At 41.5% G+C, this 26,132-nt stretch overlaps 1 protein-coding gene across 9 annotated transcripts in view; it reads left to right on the top strand.

Annotated features, from left to right (window-relative positions):
• LOC115771628 (polypyrimidine tract-binding protein 1) overlaps nt 1–26,132 on the top strand; it is a 159,793-nt gene that overhangs the window by 83,860 nt on the left and 49,801 nt on the right. For 5 of the 9 annotated variants that reach the window (XM_030717419.1, XM_030717412.1, XM_030717414.1 and 2 more), the window contains one exon: nt 6,405–6,446. The exons of 3 other annotated variants lie outside the window; for them this stretch is intronic. In XM_030717419.1, coding sequence (XP_030573279.1) covers nt 6,405–6,446 — 42 coding nt within the window. Of the gene's footprint in view, nt 1–6,404; nt 6,447–20,962; nt 21,002–26,132 lie in introns of all 9 variants that reach the window. One more of the 9 variants, XM_030717413.1, reaches the window with a different exon arrangement.

Raw genomic sequence — 26,132 nt, 5'->3', positions numbered from 1 at the left:
TGGCCATAAACACGTGTTTATGTCGCATTTGTGGTAAGCACCTAACGAGGCAGCTGTCACAGTTACTCAGTTAGTTAGTCAGTCAGTCAATCAGGAGTGTCTGACAGTGAGTTTATCTAACAGCTCAACTCTATGAGATGCCACATTTTGTGGCCCTAGGCAGTAGTTGAAGCTGCCGACAATTGTCACCTTTGTCAACATCAAATTTTCCGCCAGTTTTATGTGCATAAAATGCGAAATGCAAAATGAAAGTCAGAGAGATAGACAGACGGTCAGACTTTTAAAAAGCTGTGCAATTCCGAGCAAAAAAGTATTGAAGAGTTCACTTTCAAGTGCCGATGATTAAATACCCTTTTAACTTCTGAGCATAGTCAGAAAAAGTCATTGCTCATTTAACGAAAATGTACAGCAATTGCAACAATGGGTACGGCATGGTATAGAGCCCGATGTTTTACACTATTTGCCAACCTTTTAATAATCTAGTAATGCTTATTTAATTGTTTTGGGCAAATTTATGCGCAAACAATATGTTTTCCATATTTGGACAGCTAAATTCTATTTTGTTTCGGCATATATATATGTCAATGTCAAATTCACATTGCATAACAAAAATCATATAACCCTCCCTGCAAGGGTATATCAAAAAGGCAGCGGCTGTCAAAAAATTGCCATTGCAGCTGCCCCATTGTCAGTTCTGTTGTCGTCTTTAGCTCTCGTTGCTCCTTGCCAGCTTTTAAGCAATTCCCCCTCGCCATCGCACACACAAACACACTTAAACGAGCTTGATTGTGTGTGTAAATGCGGCAAATGTGCCGGCGCCAATTTTTTATGCCCATAAATGCAGCAACAGCAACGGAACCAAAAGAAACAGTGCCTCGCCCTCCGCTCCAGTTCAAAGCTCATTGTATTTGCATGCCGTTGTACCCCCTCTTGGCATATTTTTGTGCTGTTTCATCATTTTCATCAGCAGACATTGCTCATACGCCACGTTCGTCAACAAAGGCAGCATCAGTTCATTTTTTTCTATTCTATTTTTTTGTTGCCTACACTTCTTGGGTTTGTGCTCCTTTGCCCAGCTTCTTGGCCGTGTCTGTTTGTTGGCACACTCAAAACGTTAACAGTATTTTCAGCATTTTCGAGACAGTTTGTCATAATTTCATAGAATCTACATCGGGCTGTTTTATTTTCTTTCTTTCCATATTTTTCTTTGTTTGCCTGCTGCTTGCTGGCTGGCTTTAACATGCTTGACTGTGTGACGTTTTATTGTGGCAACATGACAAATCGTCAAGTGTCAGGAGGTTTCTTTATTTAATTTAAATGTCTCGTCCTGCTCCCATTGTCTGCCGCACAGTGTGGCTGCTTAAATTGGTTAAATGGCTGCCAGTTGAGTTGGACAGTTAGTTTGGGACTTAACTTGGCTTTTATCTGCTCGCACATAAATTCCTTTTGGCATTGCCTACTTCAAGGTGCCGCTTTCTGAACGCTCAATTACAATATTTTGGGTCTATGTAAATTTATGAACATTTTCATTTCGATCAATTTACTTTGGTCTTCCATATTTTGAGTGTGTGTGCGACTGACCAAATGTCTATTTTATTTATGTCTTTTACGAGATGACCCAACGCATAAAAAAAATTTATTCATTGAAGTTTTTACAGTCAACTACACCTTTTCAATGTGGATAAAGATGAGCACGCTTATGCTTGCCATCTTTCTCTGTCCCTCTCTCTTTCTCTCTTGCTGCCTAGTTTTTCTCTGTCCAACTCTTATGCCGTTGTAATCATTCATACTTCATCAAGTTGACCGACTACGGCTCGGCTTTTATTCCATTTCTTTTGCCTGCGGTACGACAGGGCCAGCCGTTGGCTTCATTGCTATGCAAACTGCTCCCAATGGCTACGTTTAATGGTCAAGTGTGTAAAATTGCATAGCAAATCGTAGTCCGGTTCTAGACCAATTTTAGCGATGTATGCGGCCGTGTCCTCAGATAAACATCCTTGCCCAGGACTCAGGACTCGTTTGCTTTTGGCTGTTGTTGCCTCTCTTACATATTGATGTGATTTACCACTTATGACTTTGGGGCGTCCAACAGTTTACTGTGCAAATTGTTTGGAATTCAGTTTTGAATTAACCATCCCCATCCACCCGTCCTCTGAGTGTGGTGCGTGTCTCCAGCTGTTATGATACATGTGGCAAATGTGATGCTCGTTAAGACAGTAAAATTCTGGCCCGTTTAGATGCTTAGTTTATGTGTTGCTTTTGCTACTGACATGTGGTCCAATCGCTGTTCAAATGATGTATTTGGCGAGGCCGCCAGCTCTTGCATCCATTCGATAGATTTTCAATTTGCAAAGCATAACCGAATTTCCCAGTACTCTCCCACCTATTTTCCCTCATCGTGTCCGTTCATGGTTGAGTTGTTATAGCTGATTTCATTATAATTTCGATTTGCATAAGCAAATGTCTAAGCAACAATTTGGTAGGGCCCTCCGCCACCCCATAGCTGCTGCCCAGTTGCGTCAGATTGAATCGCCTGGGATTTTCCTGACATCGTCAGGAGCGACAGTTCATCACCAAGAGTGGCGGGCGCTAAAGGAGCGTACACTCAGCTGCTTGTCAAGTTGTGACAGTGTATCAATTTTGGGCTCTGACCGCTTTCAACCCACACCCCGACCAACAGACCCACCTATTCTATTGCCAAGGAGCTGCTCACATTTCATTAGCTTGTCAACATTTGTACAGCTCGGGCCATGTCTTTGACACTTCGGCCTGCGGCGCTGTGTGGGCTAGGGTGGATGTGGTGCAGGGGTATGGACAGCAAATTGAAGTTGCCATAGATGCTGCATTGTTGCTGTTGTTGCCCTAAATAGTTAAACTGCTTAGCGAACACTCCTCATGCTGGTGCGTACGTCTTCCGATTTTCGTCCAGGCACCAAAGCTGGGTCATATGCTGTTTTTGGCAAAGAACTGGTGAACTGGTCGCTCCTTTTGGTTGCTATGCAAATCAATTTCCTCAGCGCGTTGCCGATGAGGCTATTTGTCTACTTTGTGTGGTTCAAGATTTTGGTGTTTGCTGTTGCTCTTGCTTTGCATTTTCTTGTTTTCGTTCTCTAAAATGTTACGAATGCTGTGTTACTTGGCAGGTTCATTAGTCTCAGCAGTAGCAGCAGGAGCAACAACAACAATCGCCCCACTTTGTTTAGTAAACTTTATTGAGCGCCGTTTGAACTTTGATATCCCATTTTCGTAACTTCATCTGCCTGGCGGCTTCCCTGCTACCTGTTAGCCAGGTTCTCAACTACATTTAATTTGCTTTAATTGCCATAATTTAGCTAACGCTTTTGTTCGTCGCTATTGTTCTTATTGGCCTGCTTTGGTTTTTCTATGTAAATTTAATTGACGCACAAATTTAAAGCTTATAAATAACTTGACTAGAGCCAGCGCACAGGTAACAAGGAACGGAACACAAAGCAGAAATCCTTTGAACAAAGCAAGTGCATGAATAGAAATCATAAATTTGGCCAGCAGCCATAAAAAGGATACCCCACACACATACACAAAATAAATAAATATGTGTGTGTGTGTGCGTGCGTGAGTTTGTGTGTGTGTGTGTCGGTCTATGCCTCTGCTATCGATACGCTTTTGATCGATAGATTTTGATCTATACAAAGTGCTAGACAAAGGAAAAGTCTGGCAAGCAGGTGGCAGCCCTGCCTGCGTCTGCTGCTTCTGGTAGGAAAAAAAATATCGGAAAAATCGCAGCACGTAGAGCACCATGAAATATGCTCAGATTGCTCGGCATTTTCCCTGCACATATATATATATATATATATATATATATATATACATATATATGCGTGTGTGTGCTGCTATTTTATTTATTTTGTTGCTTTTTGCTTTATTGTCAGGCGCAGCAAATTTTATTAGGCACTCTCCTTAAAGCATGCAACAGTTTTTGGCAACAGGCAGACAACAGCCAATTAGGCATAGGCCAAGTGGAAGGCGGCAAGCGGCAAAGTGGCAGCAACTGGTTTCGGTTCCTGTTGCGCCGTTGCTGGCGTCGTGCCAGCAAAGCTTTATTGCAGTTTAATAGGCGGCGGAAGCGGCGTTGCCTAGTGCCAGTCAATATGGCAGATAAAGATGCCGGCATTAGGCTCTGGCATATTTGTAACTGCTCGACTCTTCACGCATTGCTTTTAAACCACTTAACGCAAATGATGTTGATATAGCGAAGGGCAACTTTTTTGTTAGACTGCCTTTTTTTTTATTTTTGGCAAAACTTTGGGCATAAACACACACTTGCCATAACGTGGCACGCTCTACATTTGCGCTGACTGAAACTTGTTGTTGTTCTTGCGCTACTTTCGCTTTTCTTAAAAGTAGGCAACAACAATAACAGCAACAAGAGCAAAAGCCAGCAAGCGGCAAAGTCGTTGAGCGCTAAAAGCAACGCAAAATGTAGAAGAAAAAAATCATTTTTTTTCTACAACTTTTTGAACTGTGTGTGTGTGTGTGTGTGTGTGTGTGTGTGTGTGTGTGTGTGTGTGAGTGTGTGTGTGTGTGTGTGTGTTCGTGTTGTTAGAACAAGTTAATGTAAAAGTATTTTTATGCTTTGAAAAACATTTGCCAAGCCAAAAATTGTAAAGAAAATAAAAACAGCAAACAAAAACAAATAGGAATGTTCTGGTCGGGTACAAATGACTGTGTAATACCCGTTCGGAATTCAATGAGAGCTTAAGACAGTCTAACCCCTAACAGTAATCGCCTTTCTCGTTTTGCCATTCAGACAAAAATTCATGAACCGATATTTAATTGAGTACACAGGTAGTCTTCATTCCTTATTTGATATATTACGCCCCTAGTGGTTGACTGTCGAGGATATACCAGAGTATATATGCCAAGCTTAAAGTCTCTATTCTGAAAATCACAGAAACACCGACATTGGGCAAAACCAATATACTCTACTCACTTTGTGAGCGAGTATAACAACAACAAGTAGAAGAAGAGCAGGCTGCGTAGGCACGCTGAAGGCAAAGCCGAACGCTATGAAAATTTTTGTGGTTGCTGTTCTTGTTATCCAAAATACACGAAAGCGCATAAATAAAATCAAACAAAAAAAAACCGAACCAACTCTCGTTCACATCATCAATGTCGGAAAGGTACTGACAGGGGGTGTTGAGAGTGATGGGTGCTGGTCGGGAGGTGCGGTAAGATTGGGGGTTGGGTGGCTCGTTGTCGAGCTATGAGAACCCGCACATTATCGTCATCGTCATGGATCAGCCGCAATGCTGTAATTTTGTTAAAGGCAACGGCACGCGTGTGTGTGTATGTGTGTGGTTGCACAACCTGGGCTATCGTTTGGCAAGATAAATGTCTATTTAAATTGTCCCTGTTTCGCTATGTGCCTTGGTCGAGCGCCGGGTCGTGCCGTGTCGTTTCGTGGCAGGGCTTTGTGTCTAGCGGCATGCCGCCTGCTGCTACTTCACGAGCTCCTCTAGTTAAATCTTTATTGTTATCATAATTTGCTTTTATCCATGCTCAGGGCTTGTCAAAGACTACGCCGGCAACCTGGGCCTAACCTACTTACAAGTATATACATATATACATACGTATATATATCTATATATTTTATCGTAATTGTTTTCGTGCATTTTTTGTTCGAAATTTCGTTTGTCAAAAGCGGAAAGCGAAACGAAAGCGAAAGTGAAGAGCGACAAAATGGTGCGTAAATAGCATCAGGATCTCCGCTTCGCTCCGCTTGTTTAGCATCTGTGTTTTGCTTGCCTTTGCAAATCAATAAAAGTAGATAATTGAGATTTCTTTAACAAGATTTTGGGTGTCATGATATTAAAATTATAAGTAGGCAGCAGGCAGCGGCATAAATTACTCATAATTTGATTGCAAGTGAGACCTTGAAAATGATATGCCTAAGGCTAGAGTGTAGGGAACGACCCAAGTTGGAAATGGCTATTAAAAAGTCTGCCAAAAATGGGCTCATTATGTGCACAGAAAATGTCAAAATTGCTGAAATTTAATATTGTCAGGAACACAATACAATTAAAGAAATCATTGCTACAAAAGCAAAACAAAGCTCATTATTTAATTATAGCGCTCGTTAAAATTTAAAAATACTTTTTATTTGTATAACCTATTTGTTTGATTTGTCGTACTTTATTTGTAAGCAAAATAAAATTCAAATTTTAGTAATTGTTGTAAAACGAAACCCGTAAATTAAAATACGTGCATTTGATATTGTATGCCCTTTAACTACTCTATGAATATATATAAAAATCTATATGAATACAGAGATTTGTTGTCCAATTGTACACGTTTCTTCTGGGCTTAAGTCCGCCGAAATATATTCAATAATAATTAATAAATTTCTCTCGTTTTCTCTGTTGCAGGTAAGGATCGATGAACAATTTCTGTATAAACTCAATCATTTGGTAAGCCGCAATGCAGATATATATAGTGTATAGTGATCCTTGCCGCACAAACACCATTCTCATTTGTACACGCCCTGTCCGCAGCCTGCGTAGCAGTTGTAGTAGCGCAGCAGAGCATGTGGGCCCTAATTGAATTTTAAATAAATTCACTCAAATAATAAACATACACAGCCGCACACACAACCGCACACACACATCTCATACACGCACGTACTAAGTCTTTTTGGCTGGAGTGCTGCTCGGCTCCGTCGTTTTGTATTTGTCTGCTTTTTAACTGTAAATAAATTTCATCGAATTTTCTTGGGTTGCCTTTGCCTTTGAAGACATACACATCGTTGCGACGCAACGGTTCGCCTTGTGCAGCCGCATCCAGCGCCATAAAGTATGCAATTTTATTTTAGTGCGCCCGGCACTTACCTGCCTGACTGGCTGGTTGTTGGCCTGGCTTGGCCTGGTTTGGACTGGGCTGCTCGCCTGGCTCTCTGGTGCTGCTTTTATTTGTTGCTTTAATGCTATAAAATATTTAAGTTTACATTTCTTATACTCGCTTCGCTACCCGATCATGCCTCCTGTTCACTGCTCCGGCACAAGATTTGCCATGTGCTATTTTCTTGTTGTTATGAGTGTGTGTCTGTGTGTCTGAGTGTGTATGTGTGGTTGTTGTTGTTCTCGTCTCATCGCATTGCATGAGTTGCTGGCTGACCATTTTTATAACAGGATTTTCAAGAAGCATCTTAGCCGGCCAGCTCAACGGCTTGGCACTTCCGAGTACAGCAGGAGTCAGCCACACATGCACGCACATATGTTTGTCTGGCTTTAATATTTGTTTTGCCATTGTCGCTCTAGTCTCTAACCTCTCAACCTGACCCTAACTGACCTGAACTGGCTATTTGTGCAGCACTTGGCACTGCTTCTATGATAAACTGCAATTTCATTTTTATCAGCAAATATAATTAACTATGCTGAAAAAGGCAGGAGCTGTGCGCACTTCACTTGCGTTTTATTTAAAAGTTTAATAAGTCAACTAAGTGATGTGCAGCCATTAGGTAATTAATTTAACACTTGGTAAAACCCCCACAGCTTCACAACTAACTAATTGGCTTTTACTGGCCAATTTAATACAAGAAAAAAAAAATAGAGAAAACGAAAAGGCAACAGACAGGAATAGACCAACGGGCAGTCGGACAGACAGTCTTAAGTCGAAAGTCAAAGCGAAACCGAAAGCCAACGATATACGAGCGCAGAGTTATCAGCTCTCAGTTCTTCACTCTCAACTCATGGCAGTCATTAATGCTATTTGCGGCACATTTAAGGTTAAACTTGGCCTTAACTGAGCCAAGGGCTCACCCAGCCTCTGACCTAAACACAAAACGCTTCAATGAACTGGTCAAATGCTTAAAAGGTCGAACAGGTGCATGCTGCGGCTTGGGTTGCCTGCTCAAAATCACTGAAGCTGGGCAAATTAATGTGCCCAGCAAAAAAGGGTAATTTCTGTAACCCAGACAATAGATAGAGTAAAACAAGTTAAATGATCAACCTGGAAATACCCTATGAACATGTATAGCAAATGTTCTTTGCAACGTTGACCTATCATGAAGACACATGCAACCCTTTACAAACTTTCGCAGGATATGTTACAAAAAACTTCGGGCAAAAAACTTGTTGCGCGCTTTGTGTGCAACTTTTTCCGCTGTTCAAGATGAAATCAACTGTAGATAGAAGTGAAAATAGACAAGGCAGAAAACTTCACTGTTCTTTTTTTCACTTTTTTTTTGGTAATGGTTAGCACGGGTGCCGCTCATTGAAAAAAAAAAGGGCAGACTGAAAAAACGAAAACCAAGTTTTTTGAAAAGGGCTCTAGGGATGTGTTTGTCGATGCCTTTGGCATTAAACTCATTAACGGTAATTGCAGCCCCTGGGCCACACATCCCTTAATGCATAGTGCGTTTTCTTTAAAAAAACGAAATTCTGTTAATTAATTTTCGCATGTGGCACAGACTGCTGCCAACTTCAACAACATCAACAACAGCAACAACACCACAGCGGCGGCAGCAGCGGTAAAATCTCGTTAGGACTAGCATTTGTCAATGTGACCTGATCTTGTTGTCAATCTGTGAGTGCGAGTCCTTCGCGCATCCTTGCTGCCAATTCTGCCGCTGCTGTGCTTGTCACTTTGACTTTTGGCGCTTTTCAATTACACCAGAAAAAGAAAAAACGCGAATGCATACAAAAAAAAATGAATGAAAAGCCGAAGCTTCCTGTTGCTGACACTGATTGTCGTTGCTGGCGGTGCGCAGTTCGCGTTAGGGACGCATAATTTGTCCTGCGGCCAAATGTTCTATTATCAGCTTGTGCGGCGGGCTGTTAGTGTGTGTCTGTGTGTCAGTGTGTCTGTGTGTAGAAATAATATCCATCAGGAAAGCGCACTCAAAAGATGCCCCAGATACAGATACGAGCCGCAGGCATTTAACTGAATTTGAGTGGAAAATAAAAGCAAAGTAAATCGAAACCAAACGCCGCTAAAAGAGCGACTCGTTCAAGCGCTGCTGCCATCGGGGGCCTGTAGACAGCCCAAATCAACATGTACATCTGTTGGTGGCGCCTCCGGGGTAGCCCCTCGGCCACTCCGGCCATGCGAAAGGCTTGGGCTTGTTTTGTTGTTGCCTTTGTAAGGGTCTGTATGTTAAGCCCCTGTTTGGGTCAGTGCAACCTAATAAAAGCCCACAACAACAGCAAAAATAGCTTTCATTCCTGTTGTAATCAAGTTAATTGCAGTCATGACTATGTGTAGAGAGCTCGAGAGCAACAGTGTGTGCGAAAGAGAGCGCATTACTGTGAGTAATTGCTGTTAATATAATAAGGCTGGACAAAGGACACATGCATAACGCTCAAAAGCACGCAATGAAAATATAAAAACGAAGAAAAACAGCAGAAAAAATCTACATCAGAAAAACAATAACAACCACACTCAGCGCACTGTCATAGACAAAGCTAAAAATTGATATTAATTTCCTTTTTGCAGCGCTACGCGTGGAATGTCCATAAAAAGGTAACGCAAAAAGGCATTTAGCTGTGTGTATCTGGGTTTGTGTCTGTGTGTGTAGAATAGACAAAAAAAAAATATATATATTTATGTGCCATTTTTTCTGCCTTATTACACCGCAGCGTCGAATTTAGCTTGACTTGTGCTGCTCCAGCCAGAAAATATCAAATTAATTAGGGGCGCTCCGTTGTCCGCATACTCCTCCGAGAGCCATAACAACTATAGAAAAATTTTAGATAATTGAAAACCCTTTTTGGGCGGCAGCAGGACTAAAATGCCAAAATATTACTAAGTGTCCATGCTTAATATAGTTAAGTGAAAGCATTTGGATATTGTATTAATAAGGATGCATATTATTTAAAATGTTAGCAAATAAATTGCATTCGCTTCAAACTATTAACTGTGCATAGACAATTTTAATAGTTTGCAATCGCAAATGTTAATAGATTAATAAATATTCATTGGTCTTTCAAATATGAATTAAATAATATAATTTTGCCATGTTTAATTAAGACTCAACTCAATAATTTTCCGGTCAATTATTTTCATTTGACTTATTTTCATTTACAATTTTAATCCAACAAGTTTAGTAGTCAGTCTGAAATATACTGCTTAAATTTGGATTCTGAACTTATAATTCGAGATGAATGCTGTTGTGTGCTTTGCAACACTACTAATTTTGCTATAAAATGAATTAGCTATCCTTAAGTGACTGCAAAAACCGTTTAGCACTTTGTTTGTCCAAGCTATGCTAGACAAATTAGTTGTTGTTTTTATTGCATTTCATTTAGTATGTAGTACTTGTAATTTATCTTGTAGGGACAGGCAATTATAAAGATGTAACATCAAAGGCCACTTGATTATATTTGCCAAGGTGCTCTCCTCGTAGGCTTCTTGATTTATGTTTGGCAGTCAACGACTTCATTTTATCAAGCTCTGCAGCACAAGTGGTTTATCAAACTGAAGTTGACAATAACAACGGCAACAACCAGAGTCTAGGCTTCTCTCAATCTGGTCAATTGTCATACACTCAGCTACCCACATAATGAGCGTAAAGTATGGGCTCAAATGTAAATACAACGAACGCCGTTGTATGTTGTCCTGTCCAAGGACACACGAACAAGTAGCCTCCGGACATGTGCTCGGCTGTGTTCTGCGTTGAGGGCGATTCTTTGACTCTTGCTTTTGCCTTTGCCTAAACGCTTCAATGGCTAATTATATTTATTTGCTTGTAATTAACGAGTTGCCTGGCATAATTAAATTTCTTCGGCGCACAAAAGTATGCAACGCTGTTATTGTCTGCCATTCGTTTTGCTTGTGGCTGTGTGCGTTTAACACAATAGTTACAACAAAAGCAACAAGAACAACAACACAAATAGCAGATGCAAATCTGTCCATTGTTTCAAGTTTTGTTAGCTGCTTAATAAAATTTAACAGCTGCAACGGTACGCGGCATTAAAACCAAGAAAACTATTTCAATGCACACACAAAAAATACCCCAACAAAGAGAAGAAAAAAAATAAAGGCAAAGGCAAAGCCAGCAGCGTGCAGTCAAACTTTTTAAGTGTTTATTTCAATTATTGTTTGTATGTGTGTGCCGTCTCTTAGTGTCCTGTGGGTGTGTGAGTGTGTGCCGTGTTTTTGGCTGTCTCGCCAAACAAGAGAACGAGCCAGAACGAGGGCAATTTAATTTTCCGCATTTTGTGCAGGGCACGAAGGCGACAGCAAGCACCAAAAAACACCAGCAACAACAAGAAAATAAAACCAGCTAACAATAACAAAAACTAGTTAAGAAATGAGAAAGTTTTTAGCGTGAAAGTTGGTCTGGTTTTCGCCCATTTTGTTGGCCATACTCCCAACTATAGGGCTCGGTTGCCTGTGCTCGCGCTTCGTCCTGGCTTTGTTTTCATTTTCATTCACGTGCAGTTACTCAATTTTTGTGCTCAACGAGGAAAAGTAGCAAAACAGAAACAATGCGACTTAATGGCAGCGCACTTCAGCGCACAATGAGTGCAGCCAAAAGGTGCTGGGGCAGCACAACCCCAAACTTGCTTGCTCCAAACACAGCCACACACACACACCCATTTTACAAAGACGCCACACAGATTGACGCCTTCGTATAATTCCATTTTGCGCCCTTTTTGCTTGAAACTAGCTTTTGTTTGCAACCTAAACTAATGTTGTCGCGCTCGGGCAGTTGCTCACACACATTCGTCTGGCTGCTCTTGCAGTCAACAATTTTGTTGCTGCAACATTGTTGCGATTGCTGTTGCGGCGTTGACAACACGACGTATGCGTGATATACTGTGTGTGCAGGCAGGACAACAAAAGGCGTCGCTGATGTGGCTTGGCGCATTGTTTGTGGGCTTCCCTGTACCGCGTGGCTCCTCTGTTTAGTGTTGCGTGTCGCCATATTGTTTACTTTATATCACACACACATGCGAACATACACATACACTCAAACACATACACACAATATATATATAAGAAGGCTCGCTGGCTTACTTGCCCTCTCATTGCCATATATATATATGTTTTACTCGCTAGTAATTGCGGTTTTTATTTCAAAGCCAGGCAACAGCAATGGAAAAAATGAAATGCTCGTAATAATAGCTACGTACAGCTGCGGCGGGCGGCAACTGTCGAAAGTTGTCAGCCCGGTGGCGCACACAAGGATGCTGCGCAGCAATTGTGTATGCTTCCAGAGTTTAAGGCGATGCCATTTTAAAGCTGTTTGGGCGGCACATCTCCAACCTCAGCTGCTCCCCACCCAGCTGGCCCTGCAAGTCAAGCGTGTGCTCAATGAGCAGCATGCGGCGCCGTTGTTGAACGCTAATAAGACAGACAGCCAGAGCTGCCGCCTTGCCAGCCAGCCAGCCAGCATAAGTGTGTATATGTTTGCGTGTGTGTATTTGTGTAAGTGTGCAATATAAAGCCTGTTAACACGCTTAACAACAAACACAACAGCGCAAACAACAAGCTACACGCAACGTGCCAGCCCCAGACACTATGTGCAAACTATGGGCATAACTTTAATGCTTATTGCTGCTGGCACTGAGCCAAATTTTAATGAACTGTAAAGCACGTTATCCGCAAAACAACTGCGCAGCGAATGCTTCTCATATATAAAATAAAAGTTTGGTTATTAGCTAATTAAACCTGATCTACATAATTCCAAAATTTAATTTCTAAACAAAAGACATTTTTATTTGGCTTTAATATTTTGATTTATCTGACTAATTTCATTTTTCTACATGAAATTCTTTTGATAACAAGCATTAAATCAAGTTTTATTCTTTCCAAATAAAATTAAACTGACAAAGCTTAAAGACTCGTGAGTTGTATACAGGCATCATTAAATTTTAAAGAGTAAATTTGTTTCAGTTTAATACAAGAATAGTGTACGTTCTATTAATTCATTTGACTGTGACATGTGAGAGATTGGCTTTTTATTTTAATTGTTTTAATAACAGACAATTAAGCCTGAAACGTTTGTCTGGCTTTGGGCATTATCTACAAAAATTGTTTATTGATTTTTTGGGAATTAATATAATGGGCTTTCAAAACTATTTTAATTTGACTTGATTAAATCGAAATTATATTGATCGACATCTTAATTAAATGTAGAAAAAGCGAAAAGCAAAAGCTAAATATTTAAACGCCATTCAAAAGCTATAAAAAACGATCAATAAACTAATCCAGTAGTGTTAACGGATACGGAAAACACCCAATAAAACAAATTTCGTATCACTAACAAACAATAAATTAATTGCATTCAAATTGATATTGAAGTTTATTGTAAAATTTTTCAAGTCGGGCAACCGATATCAATAGCAAAGGGTAAAATACATATCTGACAGCAAATGTTATTATATGGCTCAAACTTTTAATTATTGTGCACAGCGTCCAATGAGAATTTAAAAGCGCGTCAGGCGTCAGTCAACACAGCCACGCAAATACGCTCGGTTTTATCTGGTTTATAAACAATAGTTCATTTATGTGCGAACCAAAACGGGAGGGTAAGCGGCAGCAGCAGACCGAAGCAACCAACCCGCATAATGCGCTTATGGTCGGATCGTACGTTCATTGTCTGTAGTTGTTGTGGCTTAAATCCAACCGCTCGGCATCGGCTTCACTCCGTACCGTTCCCTACCGGTCGTGTGTGGCTTTTAAATTACTTGGAAAATGTGCGGGGATGTTATGGATGGAAATGCGTAGAGCCAGAAATGTTAATACAAATCATTGGGGAAATCAAAAATGGCGGCGAGCCAAGTGCAAGTGAAAACTGTGCCAAAGATTTCAAGCCGCTCTTGGCCATGCAATTTGCAAGGGTTTCCCAAGTGGCCAACACCGTCTACTCGCCTCGCCTTGTCCAACTTCTATGCTCTAACTCCATGGACTGTTGTTCATTGTCAAATTTGCGCAGTGGCTTCCGATTGCAGCCTCCGCCCATTTTCAGGCATACGGGTCAGGCCAGCTCATTAGCATAAGCGTAGAGCGGTGGAAAATAGCAAATCCATTAAGAGAAGCGCCCAGGCACTGGAAAGGAGACGCAAGGCGATTGCTTTAGTCTTTTCTGATGCTGCTGCTTTTGGCAACTCTTTAAAGATTTATGAAGCGTCAAATATTTATTATGCTCGCTTTGCAATATAAGGCACTGAAACACGCAAGATCCGGCGCAGCACGAAATAGGACGGCGGCCTGCTCGGCCCGGACCAGACGATTTGGCTAAGCCAAATCCTTTTGCCTTAGTCTGGGGCTACACGCGAACACTTTTTGAAATTGCAAAGCGGCGCAAATAAATAAAAACACATAAAAAGTAGGCAGAGTTGAGCAAAGCAGACCATGGAGCAGCCAGCACTCTCTCACACACACACACACACACACACACACACACAGACCCACTCACTTATACACACTCATAAAAATGAAAAGCAGAGCATAAAATAAAACGCAAGACGAGAAATGAAATGAATGAGCGCAGCAGCCGCGACGACGTTGGAAAATAGTCGGCGTGCAAAAAAAAAAACGAGAACGAAAAAAAATCAATGCGAGCTACGCCTACTTTTATGCACCCTTATGCCAAGAATTCATGTGTCTTGTGTCTTGGCGCACTTTCACATTTTTTTGTTTTTTTGAGACACTCAACCCTTTCAACGCCGTGAAAAATGTTGCTGGAAATATGAAAAATCTTCGCATGTTCTTAAATATATATATATATATATATTTTTTTTTTTTGACATAGCTTTTGTATTTGAGGGCCACGTGACGCCGCTATAGCTAAACTGTGCAAATATGTCAAACATCGTCGAAACCATTTAATTTGACGCTGCGCAAATGCTTAGCATATTTTTGGGCGACGTAAGCACTGCGACCTGTGACCCGCTACTTGTGACTAATGATGATGCTGTGACTGAGCCTGAGCCAAGGTGATGAGCGTAACTCCTGGGGCTGGACCAACTAATGAGGCGCATAAATTCAACGCAGCAAAATTCTACACACACAGCCACACATTCACACTCACATGTGCATATTAAAGCAGCTGGCAAAATGCTTGAAACAAGCTGCAAATTTTATGAGCTGCTGGCAAAACAAGATGTCAGCGCTTAGAAGTAGGCAACGTAATCTGACACGGGCGTAGCCGTAGTAGTGTGTGGGTATGTGTGTATGATATGTACGGAAGCGGGGGGTGTTTGGAAATGTCCCCTTGGGCTTGTCTACGCATTCAAGCAGTTAAGAGACAAAATTTAATTAACGCATTTTTGCTAACAGCGTCTGTTTCTCATTTGTCATGCGAGTCAAAACGCCGGAAAAATAAAACGCACGCGAGCGTTGCCTACTTTTCAGCGCCGTTTCCAACTGACAATTCATATGATAAATAACATGTTTAAGAGCACAGATTCAGAGCCCGCAGCTCGAAAAGCAGCATTTGCACATTCCTTAAAGGATGGCACTTATCTCGCAATCTTAAAGATAACAAAAAAACCATCAACAGCTTTGGCATTTCAAAGCTGTCGAAATGCATGTCACGCTCCAATTTGCATATTACAAATAGCCCCTTACCCGTCCCCTCTCCCACTGCAAGAGCTTGCACATGGAGAGGCCGACAAAAAAATTGAGAGAGAAAAAATATAAAACAAATGCCGAAACCAAAACAAAAATAGGAACCAACAAATCCCCCAACCTAACCGCAATTTGTTCATGTCCAACTCAATTTTCGTTACGTAAACTGCATCATATGCCTGGGCAGGTGTACCTACCCGTAGCTCTCTCACCCACACACCCACACACACACACACACAACCGCCGTTAGACATAACTTTTCGTGCCAGCGCGTTGACGATCGGCAGGTGGCGCCACACAAGCTCGCATGTATTCCTGTGTTTTGGCGGCCAAAAAAAAAAGTTTTACCCAAGCCGCGACTCGATGGGCGACCGCTCTGGCGCTTCAAATTTAATTAAACATGCACACGTGAGCAAATGCAAATAAATAAAAACTTTATGGCTTTTGCGCCAGTGGGTGAGGAATACGCGGACGCCAGAGTGGCGGGTTGGGTGGGCTAGGTGGTGCTGCCAGGCGTGCGTGCGTCTCAACAGTCAGCGGCCGTTGCATACAACGGGGTGCCGTGGCGTGCTTAAAAGTTTTAAATTTGCTAGGCACTGACCAAATTGTTTGTGGTTGTTGCCGCTGAAGTTGTTATTGTTGTTGCTGGCCGGACGAAAACTGAATTTGCAGCTAGGCGCAGCAAAATGGAAAAAGGCGGCCAAATTCAGCGAATTTCAGCTTGTGAGGTGTGTGTGTGTGTTTGTGCATTTGCGTGTGTGTGTGTGTTCGCTTAGTTTGTTTCACACAACACGTTTTATATTGAACAGCTTTGCTATGTGTGTGTGTGTGTGTGGGTTTGTGTGTGTTCATGATTTATGCAATGGCAGATGCAACATGAAAAGTGGCCAACATTTTTTAATTGAAATGCACTTAAGTTCTTAGGCGCTTTGCATTCATTGTTTAATACCCTTAAAAAAAGTAGTTTATACATTTTGGCAGCTTAGTTTTTTCTTATTGCTTATGTAAATCAAATACTCGTGAAAAAATTATAAGCACATTTATATTAAAATCGAATTATATTTCAAATAATAAAAATATTTTATAAAAAAATCCCTTTCTCAATTGTCGTACAATGGAAAACGTATGTAATTGTCAATTTTTTGCAAAAGTCCGGAAATAGGAAACATATACAATTGCTTGCATAGCTGTATTTTTCATTAGTATCAGCCGTGTCAGGTATATACATATATACATATATGTTAATCCAGATATACCCGTATATTCGTTTACACATTCTCATTAACTTTTCAAAGTAGATTCGAGATTTTTCCAGTTTGTTTTAGATTATTACATAAACAGTTTCCCTTGAACATAGACTCTCGAATAGCGCTTGCTTACGTGCTTAACTATGTAAATCCCGCGCAGACTCGTTGCCTCCACGCCTTCAACATTATTTCTGATTGCTGACGATGACATTCAAATGAAGTAAACGACAGAAATGTTTCTAATTTGACATACTAGTCGCGCGGCACGAGTTTTGTTGAAAAGTTGCGTATGTAAAATGCATATGTGAAATAAAATACAGAAATACAAATAAAATTGCAGAAACAGCAACAGAAACAATTAAACTTTAGTCGTGTCGTTCTGCACAGGATCAGGAGGATGTCCTGTGCGCAGTCCAGTAAGCCATGTGGCATTTTTGTTAAAAACTGCATAATTCATGTCCCATAGCAAAGTCCTGACCGAAGCTGACCAAAGCAACAGCCGCAGTAGAGGCAGCAGCAGCAGCAGCCGTTGTCGTCATGGTCGTCAACATGCTCTCTTCCACATGGCTGCTCCACACATATTTCATTTTAAATTTACAAGTTAACAATATTAAATATTAACAGTTATTTATGCATTTTTCGGTATAAATCCCAAAAATTTCGCATGCAAAAGCGCACAAAAGTTGTCGACCTCCGACTCGCCCGCTGAGATGATGCTGCACAAATCTGGTAGCCTCTGTGCCCTTTGACCTGTCCTTCTAAGCATTGTGTGACTTGGCATTTTTCATATGCATGTGTAAGCATCAAAAGGCGCGTGTGTGTGGGTGCTTGCGTGTAAATTGCATTTGCTTTCTACATTTTATTCAACAATATTTTGTGCTGTTTCTGTTCTTGATTTAAATAATTTCGGATTTCAGCCCTTTGTGTATGCATTTCTCTTCGTATATTATTTACATTTTAGCCAAATTGTTTGTCTATTTTGTTGATTTGTTCTTGGGCCAAACCGTTTGCCACACAATTCAAGTCTTAATAAATGCAAATTTATTGACTTGACTTTTAGCCCTCACATTTTCCCAACAATGAAACTTGGCGGAAGTCTGCTACAATTTAGCCTGTTTTCTTTGTTGGTCAAAAATTCCCTTTTGTATGTGTTTTGTCCTTTCCAATCGTTTGCCTGCATTTTTTACATGACAAACAAAACAAAACTTCATTAAGTCTAGTTCTAAGCTGCACTCGAAGAACAAGGCCCGGACTTTTTATAATGACTCGCTAATTTTTGTTGGCTAAAATTTCATGAAATTGTTGCTAGACAAATTTTTGAGCCAAGTGTATGCCCTGGCGGGCAAGGCGAACTCTGTGCCCCCAATAACCAAACTTTTACATTAGCTTTTGGCAAGGACGCAGACAAGAGAGTACAGCAAACACTTGAAAAGGCAGCAACAGTTGCCAAAGTTGAGCCGCGTCTCTTTGCCCAAATATGCAAATGAGCTGGTTGCCCCAGACTTGGGTCTGGTCTCTGACAGGCGTGTAAAGTGCTCTAAAAGCGGCACCAAGTAACAGCAACAATAGCATTTAGCCCACAAATTGCATTGCATGCGTCTGCCTGCTGGCTGGCAAATGCATTTGTCGCAGCAGCCGCCCCTAAAAACTGAAGAAAAAATGATCGAAAACCTTTTGCAACTTGCGTGTTGCATTTGTTTACACAACAAGCCAGCAGCAGGAGTGAAAAATAAATGGAGTGTGACTAGCAGCAAGCAGGCCAGACAACAGTACCCCAGGATTACATTTACACAGAGCATCCTTTGGTAATACGATGACGTAGCTGCTGCTAAGCGCGCGCTTGTGCTGCTGCTGCTTTGGCGCTCTGTTGTGGTATTTAGACAATGCTCAATGCCCGGCTGGCTGGCTGGCTGGTTGGCTCTCTGGCTGACTGGCTTGTAGCCGCGAAAATGCCAACAAATCATTGTGAGGACAACCCGTTGGGTGACTAGCTGGGTAACAGGGCACAACGTGCCACAACAACGACATCATCATCAGTTGTGCGCCTAAGTAAGCCGCATTTTGTGGATTCAAATGACGCCCTTATCCACCACCCCCCGCACCGTTGCTAGTATGCAACCTCAACGCTCGCACAACAAACGACGTGGTTGCAAAGTGATTTCTGGCTTAATGTTTTTTTTAATGTTGCTCATGTTGCAACTGACCATCGCCTCCGCTGCTGCTGCTGCTTCTTCTGCTGCTGCTACTGACGCTGATGATATTGTTGCTGTCATCAGCAGTGGTTGCCGCTATGGTGAACTGTTACTGGTCACTCACTCCGTTTGGTAAGTCAAACATGAGCCATGTGCGGTATGCTCGTGTCCGTTACGTAGTCCTTGTCCCTAACTTTACCTCTCAGTGTCTGCCTTTTTCTCGCTCTGGTGCCTGTCATGTGGCCACTTCTGTTGCTGTTGTTGCACCTACAAAAAGTGCGACCACGGCTAATTTTTCGCCCTATGTATGTGTGTGTGTGTGTGACTCCATTAGCTGTTGACAAAGTTGTTCACCCGGTCTTGTCTGTTGCTGTCTCTGTGTGGTTGCGTGTGTGTGTGCTTTGTGGCTGGGTAGCCGAATTTGACACAACATTTGTCAAACCACAAAATGGCAGCCGCAACGTTACTTTCATTATGCAAAAGGTCAGCAAAACAGGCAACGGCTCTTTGGTAGTTGTTGCTGCCGTTGCTGTTGCCATTGCTGTTGTTGTTGCTTCCAAATGACATTTGACTTGATTTGCCAAGCTTACAACGTTTGTGTCCGGTCAGCTGCCTGGCCAATAAGCTGCGATTTATCAACTAGCAACAACGAATTTGTTGCCACTGTCAGCCCCTTCTACTAGCTTATGTATATTTTAGTCACGCTACGCCCACAAAATTGTATTAACATTAGCGGAGAAAAATCCGAAAATCAAAAACACGCATATGCATAATCGTATTGCATGTGAAAATTTGCAAATGCAATCAACACAATACAATGTATAGCCAAATAAGCCCAGTGTATGTGTATGTAGGTATGTGGGGTGTTGTTTGTGTATGTGTGTGTGCGTGTGTGTATTTGTGTTTAGGTGCTGATTGCTGGCTAGCTGGGCGCTATAGGAAATCAATTAGTGCAAACATATTTGCTGCGGCGCCGTTTCGTTTAGGCCTGACTAACGATGATCGATAATTCAGTTGGGATTAGTCGTAACTAGGAATCGTATGTATTATACCCTGTAACTCTTAAAAATGGGTAAAATGATTGAAATGCAGCTTTGTAAGTGTGTATAACAATAAATGCTGCCTTCCTCTGTGATTCTCGTGGCCTTAAATAAGACTAACAGATTGAAATATTTTAATTGTTTCAATAAGGAAAAGCATGTGAATTCTGCTCCCCTCTTTCTTTGCATGGCCCACCTTCACTCTCTTGTTGAAAAAGTACAGCGTATCTGATAGTCGGACACTTGAATAACAATGTTTTTGTTTTGCAGTTTTTATTTACTGACCTCCCATATTATTAATAGTTCAGCCGTTTGGTATATACATATTTTATGTTGCTTATATTTTCGTTTATTTAGCAACAATTAGCAGCTTTAAGTACAAGCAAGCTGTTGATTTATGTGCATTGTACACTGAGTACACGGTGTGTGTTAGTGTGCGTTTGTATATTAAATGTGCGCCATAAAGTATGCAATATTTCTATGTGTGTTTGTATACATAATTAATAATTTAATTGCTTCTGTTTATCTCTTAATTAAAAGGGATTTATTTGACCCGTAACGCACTGTGAACCGCAGCAATTTCAATAGCAATAACAATATCAACAGCAACAACAACAACAACAACAAGTTTCGCGGCACAAATCGCTGCACTTTATTTTATATTACTTTGCTAATTAAGTTCATAATTAATCGCATTTAATGTGGTTTTTGTGGCTATCGCTGATGATGATGTTGTGTCTCTTATTGCTGTTGTTGTTGCTGCTGCTGCTGCTGCTGCTGCTGATGAGAACCACAAAAACTGATTAGGGCCTAGCTTAATTAGAATTGATTGCTCAAAAGATTTGTACACACAAATACAACAACATTAATAATACAAGATTAAATATGCTAATCGAATTGTCTTCTGCTTCTTCTTTTGTTTTATTTACAGGTGAGTCCACACGCTTATTTCCAAATGCCAACACAATTAGTAAGTAAAAGATGAGAATATTTTGTTAAAAACCTGTCAGCCACACGCCTTAAATTGTGCCACAATGACTCGTTTAATTTTGAAAGCATATTTTGCGCTGCGCCGCATCTTTTCTGCCTATTTGGCAGAAACTTAATTAGCCGTCAAAACAATGGTGGCTACAAGCAAAACCAAAGCTCCCCATGCCCCATACCCCAGCCCAACCCCCAAAAATCTATACACACAAGCGCCCAGCGAGTCGCATCGTCTAATTTTCATAATTGTTATTATAGAAATTCAGCAGCCATAAACAAAAGGTTAGTTACTTGCCTAATGACTTGAAGTGCTGTCTTCTTCACAGCCTGCCTTCCTGCCTGCTTGGCTACCAGGGGGCAAAACTTTTACGGCTCGAATCGCCTGACTTGATAAACAAGCAAATGCGCTTATCACTGTGCCCAACTTTACTGGCAGCCCTTCCTCTATCTATCAGTCGACTGGCGGAGGGTGGGTTGGTGGAGCTGCGTAAACCGCGCACTCATAACCAAGTCGCATTCAATGCGAAAATGATAGCCGGCCGTCCCCAAGTTCACAACTTTTCAACTATTTGTTGAGGCGCGGTGGACGGCAGCGCCACCCACCGTTATATTAACTGGGGGAGTGGCTAAACAGCCCAGCACTAATTACAATGCCTTGGCGTTGATTTTTATGTGCCTGAAATTGAAATGGAGCACAGCACGAAACACTAAACGCTTTTAAAGATGCCTTAAAGCGTTGCCACAGTCAAATATTTTACGAGCCGAACGGAGAAGCTGCCCCACACCCACACCCACACACTCGCACCCAACCCTCAGCCCCTCCCTCCACTGTTCTGCGGCAGGCAACAGCCTACAAAGTTGCACGTTGAACTTTACAACTTTTGCGCCATTTGAGTTGCCAATGCTATTTCTATGCCTCCAACAGTTGTTTGTTTGCTTGTTGGCCGCTAACAAGTTTGAGCCATGTCCTCTGCTGACTTCAACAACCGGACGCCTTTCTATTATTAATGTCACTGTTGCTGCTGCTGCCGCTGCTACTGCTGCTGCTGCTACTGCTGCTGCTGCTACTGTGTAGTTTAATTAATTAATTTGACAAACTTTTCAATTGAACTTCAGCTGGTCGAGTCGCACAGCTTTAATGCGGCTGAAAACAACCAGAGAGCTGTCCAGCACACACAAATCAGCACTTAAAAATTACGTTTCCTAACAAACAATGTGGAAACGAAGCCAATAATAAATTTATTTTTAATACCTGGCTTCCATGTCTATGCAAATATGGCACTTCTTTAAGGCTTCCTTTGTAGTCATAAACAAAAGGAAAACTGTAAAACTGGAAAAACAAGATAAATCACTTTTCTTTCCGGATGTCGAAGCTTAAATACCCTATGCTAGTTGTGCATTCTGTCATTAAACAAACTCATTTTTAAATGATAGTTCCTATATATTGACTAATGTATATTTTTCTTATAAAGTTTCTTTTTGGCAAACTTGTCTGCCAGTTTCTAAGGCGGACTCCGATTTTTGTTGAATAAATCCTACATACTTCAACTGTAGACAAAGAATTTATATATTCGTGTACTACTCTTTTTGAGCTAGAGTATAAAACAAGTTCAACATATTGTTGGTCCTAATTCATTTCGAATTTTGTGGTATTTCGTGTGCGCATTTCATTAACAAGCAGAAGCACAATTGCAACCTTCAGTTGCAACTTGAGTTGCATGTATATATCTTTTACAATTTCCATATCTATTGTTGTTGCTACAATTATGACTACATGCCTGAGCAGATAAATTGATAGATTTGCCTAACAGATTTTCATGGACACTCTATTTTGATATACTGGAAAATCATTTGTGGCTGCCAGAGAGCCGTAAGGGCATTTAAATTTTCATTAAGTCGCATTAACTGGCAACGTGGCAGAATTTTTGCCTGTGCCTATGCCTATCGAATGCACAGCAGCAGTAGCAGCAGCAGCAGCGGCAACAGCAAAAAGGTTTACCCCATGACCTCAAAAATGTTCATGCCACACTTCCGCTGCTTACGTTGCTTCCGCTGATTGTTGTTGTCGTTGTTGTTTTTGTTGCTGTTTGGCTGCCCGCGCATGAGTTGGCTATAATTAAAAATGCTATTACTGCCAACTTCATATAAATTTTTAATTAGCAATTTTTGCTATTTTCCTACTTTTGTTGTGCACCCCAACAACAACAACAGGGGCTGCCTTATTGTTGTGGTGGTGCTTCCTCTTATTGTTGTTGCTTTTGTTGCCTGTACTTTTGTGAACTTTTTAAATTAGCACTTTGTTAAACACTCTGATGAAAAAGGTAGCAGCACCACCAAAAGGCGCCACCACCCACCATCGTGCAACAAAAATGTTGGCATAAATTGTTTTTTAAAAGGATTTTGTCCATTGCTCAGCGCTCCGGACCGCACCCCACCGCACCGCAATCACCTTAGCGGCAACCCGTGACACGGCAGCTGTTCATACGCATTAAGCACCACAGCGCCGCGGTGGCTGTCATAAATTTTTAGATCTGTCTGCCTGATAACTAGAGTTACTCGACTAGAAGCTACACTGCTTTCAGATATGCGAAAAGAAATTAGAAATTAAGCCTAAAGCATTTCTAATATTTTTCATTTAAAAAACCCATACAAAATGCACATTTTTTCAAACTCATGTAGTTTTTAATAAATATATAATAAACATTTTACCTCACTTGTGTCCATATATACCCTGACTTAGCGTTTATACCATCAACAGAGAGTATTTGCATTCTTTAAAACCCAACAACAAAAACTGTTGCCTGCTTATTTGAGGTAAGCTGCGCGAGAAGTTGATTAGCATAGCAAAAGGTTTGTGTTTTACTTTTTGTTGCTACTGTAATGATTAGATATTATGCATGGACCCATGATGGCACGCCCACGGCGCTTGATGTTGCTGTCGTTGTTATTTTGTTTGCCGTAAAAAGGCGCAAATATTGACAATTATGGCCTATAATTTGACACCCATCGGAAGCAACAAAAGCAACGACAGTAACGCACGCCTGTCAGCACCATAAAAGTGACAGCCAAAGGGTTGACAATTAAAATTAAACCAACCACACAAACACACACACAATCACACTCACATTTCTCGTGTGAGCTTTGTTGAGGAACGCTATGTGATACAGCAGTTGTGCTTCACACACACACACACACACACGCACACAGAGAACGATACGCACAGACGCACGCACTTTTGTCATGCATTTTAATTAAAATTAACTTCATTTTTATGACGCTGATGTCTGTGTGGCATGTGTCGCTTTGTCTCTTACTGGTCGCTGGTTGCTTAGTTAGTTGCCACAATTTATACAATTAAATAAAGATTTTATTATCATGCCGCTGGCTTTTAATGTCTTCGAGCTTGATGTGCGCCACACTCTCTAGCTATGTGTGTGTTTGTAAATATTTAAGCTGCAAGCATATCAAATTTACTGTTGTAGGTGTCGCGTCGGCATATTTTAAAAGCTTTTCGTTATACAGCGCAGCGTTTACTTAGCATACAGGGGCATAGGTGGTAAGAAGGGTGCTGCATCCTGTCGTTTACTTTTATATGTATGTATATATATATGTATGTATTTATATGGGAGCATGTATGCAAATTTATGTGACGTTGTGGCAAGCACGCGCTCACTCTGGCTTAAGGCTGGGCCCCAAAAGTAATTTCCTGGCTACGGCTTTTGTTTTCTAGCTGACGCTGCAGCAGCCGTCGTCCTTGTTGTAGCCCAAATGTATGCAAAGCTGTGTTTAAAGTGTGGCAACCACATCACATGCCAAGCGGCTGTGTGTGTGTGGCTTGTTGGCAATTTAATGGGCGCGACCTGCCGTCGCGTCGTTTATGCATATTTAATAGTTGCTATTTTTGCTAAGTGCTTGAAATTGTCAGCGCACGAGCACGCAAAGAGGCAGACAAAGACGTTTGAAGAGCTGCAAATCCGGTGAAAAGCTGCCTGAAAGCCACATTGGATCATGGCCAGATGCCTATGATTCATGCTCTCCAACCCCCTTCCTATTCAACTATCGCTCCATCTTGCTCGCAAGCAAACTAATTACATTTTGCTCAATTGGCACAAGTTACTCGACCTTTTGCTGACACTCAAGCAACCAAGTTATACAATTAGCAGCGAGAGAGAGAGAGAGAGAGAACCAGCGAAACCAAAAGTTACACTGGCGGCATTTCAATGAATTTTGAAATTTGCCAAACGAAAAAGTTTTCCCAGTATCCTACCCCAACCGCGTTCTCGCACCGCAGCAGATACCCTTGCAGTTGCTAATGAATTACTGTAACTGACTTGTGCGCCCAGATTTATGCAACGAAAATTAAAAGGTAAATAGCGCGGGCACGTCTGGCTTCAGCTCTGCCAAAGCAAGGATAATAGTTGTCAGCCTTAAAATGTTCCCTCGCCTGGTCCGTTTCTGGCAAAGTTTAATCAAGCGCTATTCTCTTTGCCACGGCATGACACGCCCCTTCGCTGGCTGAATCAACTTTGCATCAATTTCAATATTCCCACTGTTTTCATTTAATTTCACCAACTTAAAACTTAATTGCGTACTTCCTGCGACTTGCTGCTGCTGCAGCGCACTTGGCTGCTATCCTGGCAAGCAGCATCGGACCCCCACTCTGCATACCCTGTAGAATCGCCATGGTGCTCTTGCCGCTACCGCTGCTGCTGCTGCTGCTGGGCCCTTTTTTGCATTTAAATTTGCAAAAATTAAAGTCGCTATGGAGGCGTCAAGGAGCGCAACAGGTGGCCGCGCAAACTCATTTAGGGTATTTATGTAGGGGCGGACTTGAGCGCGCTTTTGTGGCCGGAGGTCTGGGTCTTGTAATTTGCACAGCAGCAGCAGCAGCAGCTACAGACAACGACAACGGCAATGATAGTTTCCCAGTTATGAATGGCAGTGGCAGCAGCAAAGCTGATGTTGCTGTTGCTATCGTAGTTGATGCTGCAAAAAAAAAAAAAAAAAGAAAGAAAAAACAGCGACCCTACCAGCATCATCATTTAAAAGCGCATTAAAAACTTTTTAGATTAATTTCAATGCTGTTGCGTTTTATTTTTGCGCTGTTGTGTTATTTA

Source organism: Drosophila novamexicana, unplaced genomic scaffold (assembly GCF_003285875.2).
Source record: "Drosophila novamexicana strain 15010-1031.04,08,12 unplaced genomic scaffold, DnovRS2.1 tig00000108-arrow-pilon, whole genome shotgun sequence".
In the NCBI taxonomy this organism is placed as follows: Eukaryota; Metazoa; Arthropoda; class Insecta; order Diptera; family Drosophilidae; genus Drosophila; species Drosophila novamexicana.
The sequence above is the reverse complement of the archived record's forward strand: the minus strand, read 5'-3'. Positions and strand labels throughout refer to the sequence as shown.